Raw genomic sequence first — 17,074 nt, forward strand, 5'->3', positions numbered from 1 at the left:
TAAATGAGAAATAAGGATGAAGAAGGAGATCTTTATCGTCCTCTGAATTCAGTCCATATTGGCAATCTTTATGGTCTTATGTTAAGTATATAATTTAATTTATAGGTGTACAAGGATGAGGAAAGAGATCTTGAGAAATTTTGCTTAGATAAGGAAGGGCTATTACCCAATATTGTCCTGAGTCTCCTGACCATACAGGGTCCTTGGAGGGGCAAATCAGTGACATATCTAACCCCTTCTTTTTGTGCACAAAGTGGCTAACCTAGGACTCGAACCTATGCCCTTGCGTTTGTTAACCCAAACTTTTCTTCTGGTTGCCTGGTTGGTCAATACTGCTGTCCTTTTCTTATTGCTTTCTAGCAGTTCTTCCACCTCCATTATGAACTAAATAGATTCATGAGAAGACAGGAGCTGTCTGTTTTCAGTATCCACTGCGAGCAGAAGATACATGCTTTGGAATTTGGATAGTACTTTTTGGTTCAAACAGGCATTCACTGTGGAACTTCATCACCGACGGACAAAGGTGTATGGCACTTTCCAACAGCTACTAAGAATTTATTTCAGCAAAGGCATCTGATTGCTCATTTTGGTTGTGTTCTTTTTTCCCAGATGAATGAAAGATTGGTCAATCATGCGTTGTTTTGGATGTGATATGGAGGGTTTGCTATTGACCTGCCTTTAGATATCCTCTGGTGGCTACATTGTCATGAGATTATCGTTAAGAACTTCATTTTTGGAAACAATCGTTCATCAATTCCAGGTTACAGAGCATCATTCAGTTATGATATATCGAGTCCCAACCTTGCTCACAGACCATGACTGAGAAGTGTTGGTACACTGAATGATGCACGCCAGACAATTCAGTAATCAGAAATTAAAATATAGTCACAACTCTCCTGACATTAATACATGTTATTAAAAAAATCATCTGAAAGTAATCTAAACTAGTCTAATTGCTCAAAGTATCAAAAAAACAGAAAAAAACAAGCTTTTGAGCAGATAGTGGAAGGATGCTACTCAAAATTGTGTGAGAGAAGCAAGTTTCTTCCAGTGATGGGTCATGACTGATGCAATCCCCAACAGTAGTGCTATTTCTTCAGACGTCAATAATTTATAATATCCTTGATGTGTTGCACCTGAAATTCCTTGTCTGATGCATTATTTATAGGTTTTCTAAGGGCTTCAACTCGTATTGAATCCAAACATGTTTTCCCAGAAGTTTTGTTTTGTAAGCACCGAGCACGGGACGCGCTCTTCGTACCTCATTGTGCTCAAGTCTTTGCCGGAGTCCATTTAAAACAAGGTGCCTTCGAGCATTACTTGGAAGCAAGCTCTACTACCCATGATCAGTTTTATGGTTCTCCACTTTACTTCCATAAGATTTGAGTCGCGGATCTCTGCCCCAACATGAAGACGGCCATAAATTTGTGCCCAGATTCCTTAAAACATCAAATGCCTCATCGATCCCGTTGCATGCCCATGCTGATGGGCAGTTAGATTAGCGTCGGAGGTAGCCTGAGGCAATGCGACTTACCAGTAATCCTTGCACGAGCAACATCCATCTACAAAATGGTGGAAAAGATTCTGATCCCTGACAACGATTTCCCTGCCAAAAGCTTTGGAAACAAATTTTGCAGTGGAGTGACAGTCGGAGCAGATGCAAAGATTACTCGTGACCCGGATTGGTTCCCCCACATCTGGAATGCTGATCAGTCCAAAAGCAATTGCCAGCTTCTCGCTGTGATGTTGGAGGAAGGCCTCCCTCTCCTCCTCCTCCTCCACGTCGAGCAGCACCTGAGATGTATCCGGTGCAATGCCTTCCAGTTTAGCTCGGGCCGCAATCTCTCCGACCATCCTGTATATGTCTGAAGCACGACGGTGGCTCCGGTCGCCCGCTACAAAGCTATGGAGGACGCCATTCACATGGACCCAGCTGCGCCCGGGAGGCTTGCTCAGACCCATCTTCACCATTCTCTCCCTCACCCGGCGAACCTCGTCCCACTTCCCAGCTGCGGCATACGCATTCGACAAGATCACCAGGTAGCCCGCCGCATGCGCAGGCTCCAACTCCAGCTCCATCAGCCTGTCGACCACTTGGCTCGCAAGCTTCACATCGCGGCGCGCACGGCAGCCGTTCAGCAGAGCCCCCCATACAGCTTCGTTGGGCTGCATGGGCATCGTCTTGGCCAGCTGCCACGCTTCGGACAAGCGGCCTGCTCGGCTGAGCATGTCCACCATGCAGCCGTAGTGCTCTATGCTTGGGCGAATCCCGTAGACTTGGCTTATCTGCTCGAAGAATCGATAGCCTTCGTCGATCCTCCCTGTGCGGCAGCATGCATTAAGCACTGCGATGAAGGTCACCGCATCTGGCTTCTCGCCTTTTGCTTCCTTCATGCATTGCATCGTCCGGAAGAGATGGAGCGCATCGTCGCCATGGCCATGAATCGTGAGTCCCGCGATCATGGTTGTCCACGACACGGTGCTTCTCCTCGGCATCTCCTGAAAGACCCTGTATGCGTCCTGCACCGCTCCGCATTTCGCATACATGTGGATGAGCGCATTGTTCAGCGACACGAGACGTCGTTCCCCCACGGACGCGCCACGGTCGATGCGGGAGTGGATCCAACGCCCCATTTCCAGGTCTCCCAGCTCCGCGCACGCCGACAGGGCGGCGACAAAGGTGACCTGGTCGGCGCCGATGCGGGCCCTTCTCATCTCGCGGAACAGCGTCAGCGCCTGCCTGGACCTGCCGCTCTGCGCGCAGCCGGCGATCATGGTGGTCCACGAGACAGCATTCCTTTCAGGCATTTGATCGAAGAGCCGGAACGCCGAGGGAGCGTCGCCTGATCGCAGGTACCCGGCAAGCATGGCGTTCCACGAGACGACATTCCGGTGGGGCATGTCATCAAAGACCTTCCGAGCCTTTTCTATGGTGGCAGAATCGGCGGCAGCGGCATACATATTGACCAGATTAGTCTGGACGTAGACATCGACGCCGAAGCCGGCAGACAGAATTCTGGCATGCAGCTGCTCCCCTTGCTTTAAGAGGGACGTCCCCGCCGCCGCGCAGGCGCCGAGGAGGAAGGCAAAGGTGAAGCTGTTGGGCTGCGCCATTGCCGAAGCTCGCATCCGGTTGTAAAATCTAAGGGCGGTCTCCGGCGTGGCGCTGCGAGAGAAGGCCCCGATCATTTGGTTACAGAGGATGGTGCTGGGCTCCTTGACCATGTCGAACGCTTGGGTGGCATGATAAAGATTATTGGATGAGACACAGAAGGATAGCAATTTGGTGATGAGGAAGTTCTTTTGGGAGAAGCCATTCACAAGCAGTTGGGCGTGTAGTCGGGCGAGCTCTCTCATGCTCTTGCAGCCCTGCAGCATCGAGAACAAACGCTGCTGCAGATCTCTCGAGTTTGACGGCTGCAGCAGGAAACCATTCTCCCTCGTTTCAAACCCACGAACAAATTCGGAGAAAACTGCTTCCCCTCTGGCCATTCGGTTGGCATTCGAATTATGAACTGCACTCGCAGAGTCTCTTTGGATGATACTGAGGGAGCTGCGCCACTTCCCCTACTGTTTTCATGAGGTTCGACTCACTAGATGTTAACAATTCGGCCACATATATTTCCACCTTGTGAGAAATTAGACTCCGTTTTCGAATTGCAGGAACATGGGCGGGCAACTACAGTAGATGGATGATTTGCCCTCTTGGTAGCAGGGCGAACGCTTTGTATCGTAGTTTGATTCACTTTAAAGTGCACAAGTTCATAGCGCGTGATGGCAATTCCACACAACTTTGGATGCAATTTGGAAGTGGTTGCTTGCAATTTGATGCTGTTCGAGTGCAATTTAACACCATCTTAGACTTTAGAATGTTCATATACTCGAAGAATATGTACCAATAAAAAAAGGAAGAGGACTCTACGTAGTGGTTCTCTCCTGGATGGAGGTGGAATGTTGTCATCTCTTTCTTGCACTTCCACGATGAAGCATGCGGGTGCAGATTATCTCCCACCATTGAGTCTTAGGGTTTTTTCTTTTGGTAAAAATCCTTGCATAAAATCCACCTTACTTCTATATTTACAAATTCAGACAACATTAATATATTTTTTGCTAGAAATTTGCACTCCACCTTCCAGTCAATATGTACACATAGTGATGATGAATGCGCATGGCAAAAAATATTTTCGTAAGTAATAAAAATGATAAAAATAAAATGGTTGAAAGAAAGTTCAAAGCAGATTATTTTGCAAAGAAAAATATTTTTTATAAAATATAAATTTTCAATCTGGTGCAAGATACTACACAATCTAGCAAAAATCTTTCGCAGATAAGATGCGAGGGCCAAGAAAGAGAAACATAGAGGAGAAACAAAGAAAATGAAGATGAACTCTTGGAACCTCGCGTGACCCGGCCGCACGAGTAGCTCTATCCGCTGTCGACACAAAGACACGCATGCGCATTGGACAAGCGGCTATCTTCCTCTCTTTCCGGACGACCCCTCCCCGTCGACCCTTCTTCCCTCTTGTCTCCCAACGCCCTCCTCAAACTATCCCTCTCCCCCTCCCCTAATTTTAACGCACAATAGTCATAGCAATCTCTCCCCCCCCCACCTCCTCTCCTTCGAAAACACGGCCTCAGGAGGGAGGGAGGGATCATGCTATGGGGTCTTTTTGATTTGAAATTTAGAGCAGAAAGGGGTTCGAATTATCTGGAATAGGGCATCTGCTCTTTCCTCCTCCTCGTCTCCCTCTGGATGGAGGCGGTGGCGGGAGGCCGCTGCAGCTGTAGTAGCTTCTTCGAGAATGGACAGGACGTCTGTGTTGCTTGCGGCCGGTCGCGGCAGAATATGAGCACGAGCACATCCTTCTCCACGGCGACTTCGGTCGCTGGTCGAGGCGATGGAGGTAATGGCATCGCCGACAGGGGCGCGTCTCTTTACATCTCCCGGTTGCTCGTCGGGGCGCTCACTGGGCTTTTCGCACTCGGTAATCTCACCTTCTATCGTTCTCCCTTTTATTGATTTCCATCAATTCTGCTTTCCTGGGATTCGGAGAGCTTCTTAATCATGTTTGTGGATCTTGATTGTACTGCGGTTCTTGAAATTTTCGATTTTTATTCTTTTAGACTCAATTCCTTTGCGAAAAAGGATTAATTTCGGTTCTGTTATACCAAATATCATATTCTGAACTCCAACGAGGCTAAAAGTCCAAGCCTGAATAGCGATTTCATGATGCCAGAATGATCAGGGGAATAATCTCGATGGTGAGTTTGGTTAAAACACGCGCATACACATGATGATCATGGTGACATTCTTTCAGTCATTCGAAAAAACTGATTGGAAGCAGAAACTGTTCGGTGTTGATAGAAGGTGGATTTAACCACATGTTTCATAAAGGGCATGAAAATTCAGTGGGACGGGGATAAAAATGGAGTAGAACTACAGGGATGTTATTGTAACGAACTTGGATCTCATCTTAAGTTCCTTTAGCTGCTAAGTTCCTAGGCAAGTGCATGTGACAACTAGGGATGTTAATGAACGTTAGATATCATCTGAAGTTCCTTTAGTTGCTAAGTTCTTAGGCAAGTGCACGTGACAACTAGGCACTTTGATGAGAAATTCAGCTGCCACGTTCTCTTGCTGTGTTGTGCATAACTCAACCTGAAACTTATCTAAGAGTTTCGGGACATGGACTCAGAGAAGTGATGATGCTTACAAGCTAAAGAAGGGAAAATTGGGAAGCTGAATATGAATCTATAGGGAGTGTTGATTTTATTTGATGCTAATTCAGAAATAAAAGTATTACTTCTAGGAGATTTGAGCATCAAGGATGATATCTATGGGAAATTTGATTTTGTTACTCTCAATTTTAGGAACAAAAATTCAGGACGTAGTTGGAAACAGCTGAACATTAAAGCTTTGAGTACACTGCAGTTGTGGGTTCTTGAAAGGGAAAGCGGTAAAGAGAAAGTTAGAGTAATACTTGTTCATATGGAGTGAGATGAAACACAATGCTTGGGTGCATTTTTTTTTTCTTTTGGTTGCTGCCTGAAAATCCTTGGGCATTTTGAAAGGTGATGATAGGTTCCTGCTTTTTCCTCCCTCCTTTTCCAGAAATGGGTCCCATGATTAATATGAGGTGGAAATCACATTTCTTGTTAAGTCTTCTTTTTCAGTGGATGTGCATCAAGAGCTTAAAACATGGTATTGTAATCAAGCAGTGAGATGCATCTTCTTAAGGGCCTGTTAGGGAAATACAGCAAGATTGTGCTTGATTTCCTACAGGAACTGGCCTACTAGCTTGCCCAGCCCATATGCTTCTAAAGACTTGTCCTAACCTTAGTCGAAATCCCATCAATGGGCCTGTTGGTTGCAGGAAGAAAAAAGACCCATGGAGTTCTTTTTCTCCTCCCATAGGATTTTTTTTTGGGGCCAAGGGGGAGGGGGGGGGGATTGTGTTGATATATCTAAATAGACTGTCAAATCCAGCCCAAACCTGCTGGATTTTCCAAACAAGCCCTAAATTGTTACCATCAAAATACATGCTAATATTGGATTACTTTTTGTTACGTGTTTGATGGTGGAATTGACAATAATGTGGTTAGGGATGTGCATTATGAGTCTTCAGGGTGATATCCTTTTAGATAATGAGGTAAATGTCTTAAATTGTTGGCACCAGATTACAGGTTATTGCATACACCAATCATAATGCATGTCTATGGAAAGATAATCCATAACTTCATGATCAAAGGCATAATGAGAACTGCACAGTCTGATTCTCTCAATATGGCTATGTCCACATACAACATAAAAGTCTGCATATATTCATGCACATAGGTTGATATAGTTTAGGGTTTTTTTAATTTGTATTGAGTTAATTTATTCTATTTCAATTGTTTTGCTATTCTCTCTAGTCTCTGGAGAAGTAGGTCAGATAAGTTCTGTTAATTTTTGTACTTAAATTTAGGGCTATTCTTTTAGGAATTTTTTGAGCCTTAGTCTAGGTAAGATGTTTTTTCTCATAATTCTGCTTTAGGTTTATGTTGAGTTACAAAGTTTTTAATTCATCGGGATTGTGGTAGAAAAGATCTCGATGGCTTTCTATGTTGGATCCTTTAGAGATGTGAATATTCACTATATCTAGCAAGCCTTATAAGGATAAAACAAGAGGCCATAATCAGTTTAATTGATGAATGAAAAAAATTAGATCTTCTATTATCTTTACCCATCTTCTTGTTATGATTTCTGCTTCAGACATGAGTGTTGTCTCCAGATTGTATGTATGGTTGGCCCTAGATTATGAGACATCAACGCTGAACAAAGTGTGCAAAAATCTGAACTAAAAGTACAAATTTCATCGATCATGATAGTTGAAATTCCAGATTCACAAAATGTTAGTAGAAATATCCAGAATCACAAAATGTGGATTTGACTTCGAATTGGATCTGCAACACATGTACACATGCATGCACATGCACATTCATAACTGTGTAGAAATCAAAGTAGATGTACAAAATACAAGTTAATTCAGAAGAAAATAGTTTTCACAATCCAATAATAAATGCTTGTACTTGATAAAAAGTGAGGTCCTGAAGTATCTCAGTCTACTATAGTTGCTGCTAGAGGCGTAACTTATTCTGTATTAGATGTGATTCCAGCTTGTCCAACCTATAATTTGAAATTACTTATGCTTAGGTATCATATTGATGGTGGATTCAGTGAAAAAATTAGCAGAAGATATGTGACTTTAAACCAACTTACAAAGTCAATAGTAGAATAGGCAAGGGGCTTATGAATTGATGAAGACTTATCCTTCATAATGGATACGATGATTCCTCACACTCTTGATTATTGTTGGAAGTAGTAAGTCCACTATTCTTAAATTGGTGAATATGGCCATATGGGCCTCTTTGAAAGTACATAATTCTTCATAGCTAAAGAAAATTTTAAATGCCTTTTTTTTTAATAAAGTGGTATTATATAAATGATGTCATTATATTATTGAGGATCTGCATTTTCTTTATGCATTGGTACTCCTAATCTTACAGCATTTTTGATTGGTCAAACATGCAGCTGGAGCTTTCACTGGAGCAGTTACTGGTGCATTGGCAGGCCGGGCTTCTGATAGTGGTGTCCTTCGTGGAGCAGGATTAGGAGCTGTTGCTGGAGCTATTCTTTCTGTTGAAGTTTTAGAGGCTTCTCGTGCCTATTGGTGCTCTGAGCGATCTGGTTCTCGAAATACATCATCCATGGTTTGTACAAAACATTGCTACTCTTTTCATTTGCCAGACTTAGGCGGGATAAGCTGTTTGTGCTGTTATCTGGTGTAAAATGTTGCCTATCATTGCATATCTTACTTATAAATTGTTACATTTAGAGCTTCTTGGGCTTTGTTTTACCATGTTTTACCAAGGAAATTGCTCTTGATGACACATTGTTTTACCTTTCCATTTTATTAAACTGAAAGTGGCACATCCAGCAAACAAGTCTCATATATGTACATTGCATGCCCACAAACAAGTCTATTGTTGTGTTACCTCTGAGAAATTTCTGCTCGAGCAAGTTTGAATTTTTTCATCTATCCGAATGTTACAATACAATTCTTTTTTTTTTTCTTTTGATTTTTTATCTTTGAGTATTTTCTAAATGCCAGTGTTACATAGGGCCTTGCATCCTAGACATGAATATTGACGTAAACCAATGGAATAGCTGCAAAAATTGAAATATATTTTGCTTGATTTCACAGTTTATGTGTTGAAACATGCCAAGACATAATGCAACTGCCATAAGGATAAATGATCTTATTTGGAAGGACTTGGAGCTTTGGTAAGGAAGCGAAATATGAGAGAATGGAGGGTGAAGGTACCCAGATGCTCTGGATTCCACTCAATAACACTAGGCATTGAATTTTCAATCTAATGATTTGTCGCTTGTTCAAGAGAATGGACCATCAGAGTGATTGCTTCCAGGATGAATTAAAGGATCAAGGTCAAACTCAGGAAACATAGTGTTTGAACAGGGGGGATTTTGGTGTATGAGCTAGTGTGCTTGGTGAGAGGATCTCCTAGGAATGGATGATGCCTAAAAGAGGGAACATCTATTGGTTGTCTAATAAAAAAAAATTAAACTTATAACAAAAAATTCAATATAATAACATTCTATTGTTTTTGCTATGAATGTTGTTGAAAACCTCATTGGTTATTTAAGTTTGGTGAATTAAATGTCTGATTGGGAGGATTTGTTTAGTTTTGCTGAGGATTTTGCTCTTTGTTTGGCTAGAGCACTTTTGCTGAATTAAAGGATCAAGGTCAAACTCAGGCAACATAGTGTTTGAACAGGGGGAATTTTGGTGTATGAGCTAGTGTGCTTGGTGAGGGGATCTCCTAGGGATAGATGATGCCTAAAAGAGGGAATATCTATTGGTTATCTAATTAAAAAAAATTAAACTTATAACAAAAAATCCAATATAATAACATTCCATTGCTTTTGCTATGAATGCTGTTGAAAACCTCATCGGTTATTTAAGTTTGGTGAATTAAATGTCTGATTGGGAGGATTTCTTTAGTTTAAACTTCTAGCCACGTAAGGATTTTGCTCTTTGTTTGGCTAGAGCAAAACAGTTGGACTTCTTTTGGCAAGGGCTAGTCCATCTCCTAACGCACTTCCTTCTTCTGGAAACTTCTCTCGTGGAATTGTGAGTTCTATGATATGTAGGTTAGCTTTTGTCATATTCATTGTGGTGAGTTCTCTTTGGAGCCAGCATGGGAAATCACCATCCTAAATATAGAAATTGTCATACATACAAATATTTGAGTATCCTATACATTTGAGCAGAAACAGGTCCGCTACCTCATTAAATATGTGTACTGGAAGTGGTAGCTTGATATCTCGAGGTTGTAAATGGTATTAAAGTCCTGATGAGGATAAAATTGGGGTTGGAAGGAGATGACATGTGTGGATGTTTTCTTGGAGGAGGCTTTGACAAAATTTTTGGGTCTATTGTTTATCTTTCCATGTTTCTGTTGGAGAAGAATCATGTTGAGGTGAAGGAGCAGTTACTATAGCATATGGAGTTACTTGTTTGCTATTGATTAAAAAGTTGAACCAAGGCTGCAGTAAGTTTGGAGGGCTAAGTTCTGTGATTTTAGTGCAAATATGAAAAGTTTCAGAATAAGAGTTTCGGCTGACACAAATCTGTTTCGTCCAAGACCGAACTGAATATGAACCCTAGTTTTGGGTTTCGGTTATTTTTTGCCAAAACTGCTAAGAAATGGATCAAAAAAGGGGACTTCTGCTACGGGCTATGCCACCCATTACTTATGAGGGAAGTCGCATCCGTCCCATCGCAAGCACCTACAATGTCATGATCACATTGGTTTTGACCTTTTTTTGGTAGTTCAACGGACGGTCGCCCCTCCAACAAGAAAAGGTAGAAATATGGAAACTTCTCTGCCATTTGGATCGGAGAATTTATGGAGGAAATCGGGTTTGAAATTTCCAGAAACCACACGATTATATAGCCAAAGGGAATACGCCGCGCCTAAAATCATCCCAAGCGCTGCTAATGTGGCTACTAAGCTATTTCTTTGGAAAGCTCCTACTGAGATTGGAAATTCCCCGATAAAGCTGCTAGTGCCAGGTGAACTCATATTGGCCAAAGTGGAAGAGAAGGAAATGGTAGGGAGATTCGGCATGGTGCTCACTGAACCTCCATAATATCTAGCAAGTCGAGTCTTATGTCGGTCATATAGAACACCAACACATAGAAAAAGGGCTGGAGGAACCAGTCCATGACTTGACATCGGTGGAATGCTACCTCCAATTCCCTGTATGTTCGATAGAGCCAAATATTCCCCCGGAGTACGCCGATTACCCCCCGAACCGTACAAGATAGTTACCACCTATCATACGGCTTTCTAACTCCACTTCTTTTTCTGGTCGTTCCGCTCTGTCGGATCGATGGTAGTATCAGAGATCTGTAACCCCCGACATTTTTGACAACACGGTTCCTGCTTCCGTTTTGAGTTGCGCATCTTTCTCCCCGGGGCATACTATAGTATCACATCGTAGACCCCCACCCCAACTCTATCTTCCTTATCAGTGAACCGGAACATAGTGCATAGGTACTCTTCGATGCTGCGAGGACGAGACGACGTGACATACTACGATCACGTACAGAAGTTCTGCCCTTCGGCTCGGCAATATGGAACCTCTCAACTGCTCCCTTTATGGGGTCCTATCGGGATAGGTAGGCCCATCCCCCTCCCCCCGCCTCAGACATAAAGGAAGTAGTTCCCCACGGCTGACAAATAGAGGAGTTTAGGCCGTAAAAAGGCACCGGCCCCCACTGGGATTTTGCTTTCCTTATCTACGCGCGCACTGCGTCAGCACTGGCGAAAAAGAGGTCGGCTTTACAGAATAAGAAGGGGCGGGCCGGGTGCTTGTGGGCCCCCCTCTGCTGCAAGTGCTTGTTGGACCCCCACCCCCGTTTCCCGAGAGGGGGCCGGGCTGTGTTTCCCCAGCGGCCACCCAGTGGCGGCAGAAAACGAACTCGGGTGGGCTCCGCGCGGTTCGCGTTTTATTGTTAAGAGAGAGCTTCTCATTCTCTTATAGAAGCCCGCGTCCACGCGGGTAAAGCCCAGCGAAGCTGCAGGGAGCACTGAGCAATGGGGGGATGAGGGCGACTCCGCCCATGGGTTGGACCACACCACAGGCGGAAGTCCTTCCACGACAAGAGAAGGGTCGTTGTCAGACCGGAACAAGAAACGGGAGCTAGTCGTTGGAGGGAAGACAAGGCTCGTTCCGTGCGACTCCACAGAAGAGTACGCGCGCTACAAAACGCAGCCAGCTTAAAAACGCTAGCTAGCTACTTACTATAGTAGCCTTATTTAAACTAGGGTTGCCTACGCTTGCTCTCCGGCGCGCTACGGCAACACGTCGACTCTCCCCTGCTTGCTTCTTTCTGTTCGACGCTCCGCTCGCAGCCTCCCCACCCTTGCTTAGCGTTCCACTTGTGATCCTGGAGGATTTTGAGAAATGCGCCCGACCGAAAGAAAAGAAGAAATCCTTTCTTCTTTTCTTTCATGTGAACGGCCCTATCTTGTAAAGAATGGTTTTTCGTGCTTATACACCACGTTGAGAAAGACCAACCAACAACACAAATAAAGACCGTACCATTTTGGTACCTCGAAAGGGAGGTGCTCCTTATGATGCTACGGACGGCTGTCCGAAGTGCAATGACGGGCTCGGATAGGATAGGATTGTGCGTGCCGGGCCCTTCGGGTGTCGATATTTTGGCCGAGTTCCCCGTAGCGTAGGCCCCTATGTTACGCGGCCGTAATATTTTGTTACGTTCCACCGCTGTTACGCCAGAAATCCAAGGTTCCACACGAGCTCCCGTTCTGCGGCGTGGTTTTTATCCGCCTCATGGTTTTGGTCAGTTTCATACCGAACTAACTGCAACCAGCAACAAATACTCTTTTCACATTTTGTTTTGGTGTTATTTCTTATTAGGATCACTTATGTTTGCCTCCTGCCCATTCTGAGTAGGATCACTTTTTGCGTGTGGAAGGTTGGTAAAACTATTAGTTCAGTTTGATGTGGCTGCAAGTTTGCTGTAACTCTAGGAGCCATGGATCATGCAAAAACATGTCTTTCTTTTCCAAAATCATGAAGCCTTTAGCTTTTGCTGCTTGGTGATTTAAATGAAGGGAGAGAAATTGCAGGATGTTTGTAATGAAAAGATCAAATAAGAATTTTTCTCATGTTTGATTAACTGTTAAAATAAACAGAAATAAGTTATTTAGCTGGTTCTGATTGAGGTCAGCTCCATTGTATAGGTCCATTCAGCATAACTTTCCTTTGGCATCGGTGATATACCAGTTTGGCATCTAGATGCTAATTAAAAAAAAAAAATCATAATCATGCCTGGTGTGCTACTATTTGAAGTGTTTCTCAGTCCGTCTGCCCTGCAATTTCTAAAGCCATGTGGGGATATAGAATTTGAGATAGACTATAGATAACTAATTTGCAGATTGTAGCTACACAAGAGAATGATGGAACCATTTCAAGATTGAAGGTGTGTCTTTTCTTTTGCTGAGAAATACAGGGATGAAACTTTATCCCCTTTGCATTTGAACAATAAATGCTTTTAAAATCATGGACAAGTACCAAATGCTTATTCATTCACCCTTGTTTCCGTTTTCAATTGGTTTTTTTACTATATAACTGCAATATAATTTGGTGTTTAATTATATTTTGCACTTCACACCATTCATTTACATTAATGTTTACCTCAATATTCACTCAAGTGATTCTTTTGTTTTCTTTCTACTAAATCAAGAAAGGAATTGCCTGTTCCAATTTGCAATCTTGAACTTCTGATAATCAATTTACAAGAGTATTCCTTCTAAGTTGTACAGTAATCTACTTGACATAAAAGACTGAATAAGTCAAATAGTCTTTCTATGTCTTCTCTTTGGCAGTTGGATTTTATATCTCAAGATCTAAGTTAATAAGCATCTATCTGAATAGTACTCTTGTGTTATCATATATACCATAATGTAGTTGCCAAATAATATATTTAGTACTTACCATCACCAGCCCATATCAGTATGTAGTAGCCATACCATTGTGTACGACAGACATGCTACGATCCATGCATAAATATACTATTAGATCTGAAGTTGGCTCGGGTCTCCTGAAACTAATGTGGAGGAGGCTCAAATTTATTGTTTTCATCCTTTTTGTAATACACTGTACTTCTCATGCCTATGATAGAAAAATTTGCTTTGTTATAATTTATAAATTCTCAGATAAATAGATTTGCCACTATTCAAAGTCACTTAACATTTCATCCTTTTTCTTTTCTCAGGCAGACTTTATAGAGGAGCTCCTTCATGGTCGGTTGGTACATGAACAATTCGCACCTGCAATGTTTACGGCATACCGCTGGCAGGTTAGTTTGTGATGTTTCAGTACAGTCTTCGTGTGTATCCTTGATCATCATGCAGTAGTCAACTTGAAATTTTGAACTAGAGAAATTAATCTAGGCTTCTGGCTTCTATCTCTGTGCTGTGAGCCTTTGAAAAATATGCAAACTCATGGAACCTGGAATTTATCAATCGACTCTGGGTGCTCAAATAGAATAGGTGGTGGAAATATTTCATGCTTGACTTTGTAACTTGTCATAGCAAGTATTGTACCTTTGCTTGTATTTATTTCCAATGTGAAGTTTTCTTGCTGATTTTTTTAATTTTAATTAATTTTTAATATATGCTAACTTTATGAAACCATTCAATGAGATAAGTACTCGTAGTGTTTATCATAAAAGATAGAAAATTGGATTAAGCTTGTCAAGGCAGGTAGCTTTTAGTGCTTATCTGTGCTTTGTTGTGTAATGATGTGAATATTGCTTAAGGGTTGTGCTTTTTGCACAGTATCTGGTTTGTATAACAAACAGATAATTAACTTCTTTCTTTTCCCATTCCATGAAAGGTATAAACTTCTTGACAACCTATATTCATCATGCATTTGTCATTTTTAATTTGCTTCTAACTTCTAAGTTTACTGGTCTTGTTAATATAAACTGTTGATATGATAATGGTTCCTGAAATAACTCTTTGTTTTCACATACACTTTTTGGTGTGCTTTATTCAGGGTTGGTTAAGAGTCAGCATTGGGCAAATGCTGCTTTTGCTGAAAAAAATTGATATATATTTTTTTCTCAGAAAAAATGATTTATATTTATGATCATCTATTTATGTTAAACATACAGGTTAGCATCTCAGACCTAGGCCAGGATGAGATGTATGATATCTTTGGAGAGGTTGCGTCAAATGGTCTATCAGGTGAATCACTAAAGAAGTTACCATGTCATGTAATAACTGATGAGAAAAAAGATGGCTGCAGAGAAAGCATATGTTGTGCAATTTGTCTGCAGGTAATTTCCAGTTTCTCAGATTCAAAACCATTTTCTATATAGTTTATCCTTTTGCTTTTTTATTTTGTGTTCCTTTTCTGCAGTTTTTATATTTATGGTCTTATTTGGTTCATCCAAGTTGGAATTGCTTTCATATATGACTGAACTTTTTTTATTATTATTATGTTAGCTCATTTTCCCCCCGCTTGATCAGGAACGGTTTGTTGGTTGGCCACTTTTATCATTAACAGAGTTTTATGAGCTTAATTTGTGTTCTGTAACTTGTATCGAAGTCGATGCAATTTAACTGTACCATTCTAATGGTGAAAATATAAGTTAGGCATGTTTTCTCACCCCCCACCTCCTTGCTTTTCTGCCTCCATTTCTCCACCTCTCGTGTCCATATTGTTCCAAAAATTTACTGAATAGGTCTACATTATTTTTCATTCAAGACCATCACATGATAAACTCCAGAGGGCCATGTTTCAGGTCAAATAAGAAGTCAATGAGTTAGCCAGCCTTCTATCTGGTATGAGCACTCAAGAGAAATAGTCAAGCCAAATAATTGGACATAATAAATGAATTCATTTATTTCACTTCTTCATCCATGTGCAATATACAGGGACTTAGGTGCACTCAACATTATCACATGAGCTTGTGTTAGATATCACATTAAAACTTGATATGAAGAAGCAGTTTGTATGGCCCCATGACAACATCCATATTCACTAAGAAGTATTTAGTAAACGAATATTATCTCACAAGTCTCTCTCTCTTTTTTTTAACAGAGAAATTGGATTATCAACCAGAGCAGACTGGTGGCTACAATTCTTAGGTTAGATATCATTGTCGCACAAAAACATAAAAAAATGGAAAACTGTAGGTAGTTTCAAGTGATCAATTGCACTGCAAGACTTTATAATTAACTATTGCGCATTCTCTCCCATCTCCAGAATTTTATTATTGGTTTGACTGGCATCCAAATCTTGAAAACCTGCTAATTTTGCACCAAAGTGTAAGATAGATACCCTACTAATTTTACATCTAAGATTTTATTATCCCCTGAGAGTTCATAATCTGTTTGCCATTTTTTGGTTAAATCTCATTGTATAAGGGGGCTAATAACTTGTTTGTCTGCTAGGACATGGTGACTGGGGATACCGTGAGGAGGTTGCCGCTATGTTCGCATACATTTCACTTGTCATGTGTGGACAAATGGCTCATCAGGCATGGCTCATGCCCCGTATGCAGGCAGGATGTGTAGTCCTCATCTATTTTATATACCAAAGATGATGTATACGCCATCTGCTCTTTTACATCCAAGATCATCCATCCGGCACTGTCCAATCCTGTCCTGTAAAGATACATGTAAAATACCTATCTTTCATTTGAGGAAGTTAACCTGCAGTCATGCAGTTGTAGATCCGAATGTTACTATTATACCATGGGACACTTCTTTCTCTTGAATCTTGTGATAAGAGTCGTTGGTGTTATTTGTCACGGACTTGAACTATACTGTCTTCTTGTCTACAAGAGGGTGCAGCTACTGGTGTTTGGTTTCGCCAGTACAGAAACTTGCAGGAATGTGGTTACTAACAGTAGATGGATGTGTTGCTGCCCAAAACTCGTTGTCGTCTTGTTCATAGGTACTACAAAGTGCTACATTTTAAGCGGATCCAGGTATTGTCATCATGCTAACTGTTTGTGTTATCTCCTTCTTCTTCTTAAACGATATTAGCTTATGTATGATTAATAAGCAAACGGCCACCAGGTTGCATCAGTTATGTATGAGACCTATCGCATCTTCATGATCTCATTCATCCCTGCAAGTCATCTCGCTATCACCTTGCTTTATTCATTGTAAGCTAAAAGAAATAACCAAAGTGATGCATTACCTTAAACGGAAGGCGACTCAGAAAACACTGATTCCCTCTCAATTGACTCGGTATCAGCTTTGTCATTCATGTCCATGATCCTGCTGGCATGTGGCTGCTGCAGAGCATTGATGATGTCCAACTGCTAGTCTTGGTTACATCTGCATGAGTTCTAGATTTCTCCTCCCTTTTTCTCTCTCTACGTATAATCCCTACTTCACTCCCAGAATCTGATAAAAATCGAGCACATCGGTAATAATTACCACTTATATATATATATAT

The 17,074-nt window shown here is 41.7% G+C and overlaps 2 protein-coding genes across 4 annotated transcripts; one reads left to right on the forward strand and one right to left on the reverse strand.

Annotated features, from left to right (window-relative positions):
• Positions 1–1,530: 1,530 nt before the first annotated feature.
• Positions 1,531–3,492, reverse strand: LOC103705200 (pentatricopeptide repeat-containing protein At5g66520-like). The gene has a single exon (XM_008788840.3). The coding sequence runs from the start codon at positions 3,490–3,492 to the stop codon at positions 1,531–1,533; it is 1,962 nt and encodes a 653-aa protein (XP_008787062.2).
• Positions 3,493–4,400: 908 nt separating this feature from the next.
• On the forward strand, positions 4,401–16,418 carry LOC103702740 (NEP1-interacting protein-like 2). Of its 3 annotated transcripts, XM_039127211.1 has the most exons (6): positions 4,401–4,985; positions 8,072–8,250; positions 13,872–13,955; positions 14,775–14,939; positions 15,707–15,753; positions 15,872–16,014. In XM_039127211.1, exons 1-6 carry the CDS (start codon positions 4,754–4,756, stop codon positions 15,888–15,890), a joined length of 726 nt encoding a protein of 241 aa, XP_038983139.1. In that variant the 5' UTR covers positions 4,401–4,753; the 3' UTR covers positions 15,891–16,014. The 3 variants fall into 3 exon arrangements, with proteins under 3 accessions (XP_038983139.1, XP_008783520.2, XP_038983138.1); XM_008785298.4 differs by lacking the exons at positions 15,707–15,753; positions 15,872–16,014 and adding an exon at positions 16,060–16,418; XM_039127210.1 differs by having other exon boundaries at positions 15,707–16,019.
• The last annotated feature ends 656 nt before the right edge of the window (positions 16,419–17,074 follow it).

This window comes from Phoenix dactylifera, chromosome 6, assembly GCF_009389715.1.
Source record: "Phoenix dactylifera cultivar Barhee BC4 chromosome 6, palm_55x_up_171113_PBpolish2nd_filt_p, whole genome shotgun sequence".
NCBI classification, from domain to species: Eukaryota; Viridiplantae; Streptophyta; class Magnoliopsida; order Arecales; family Arecaceae; genus Phoenix; species Phoenix dactylifera.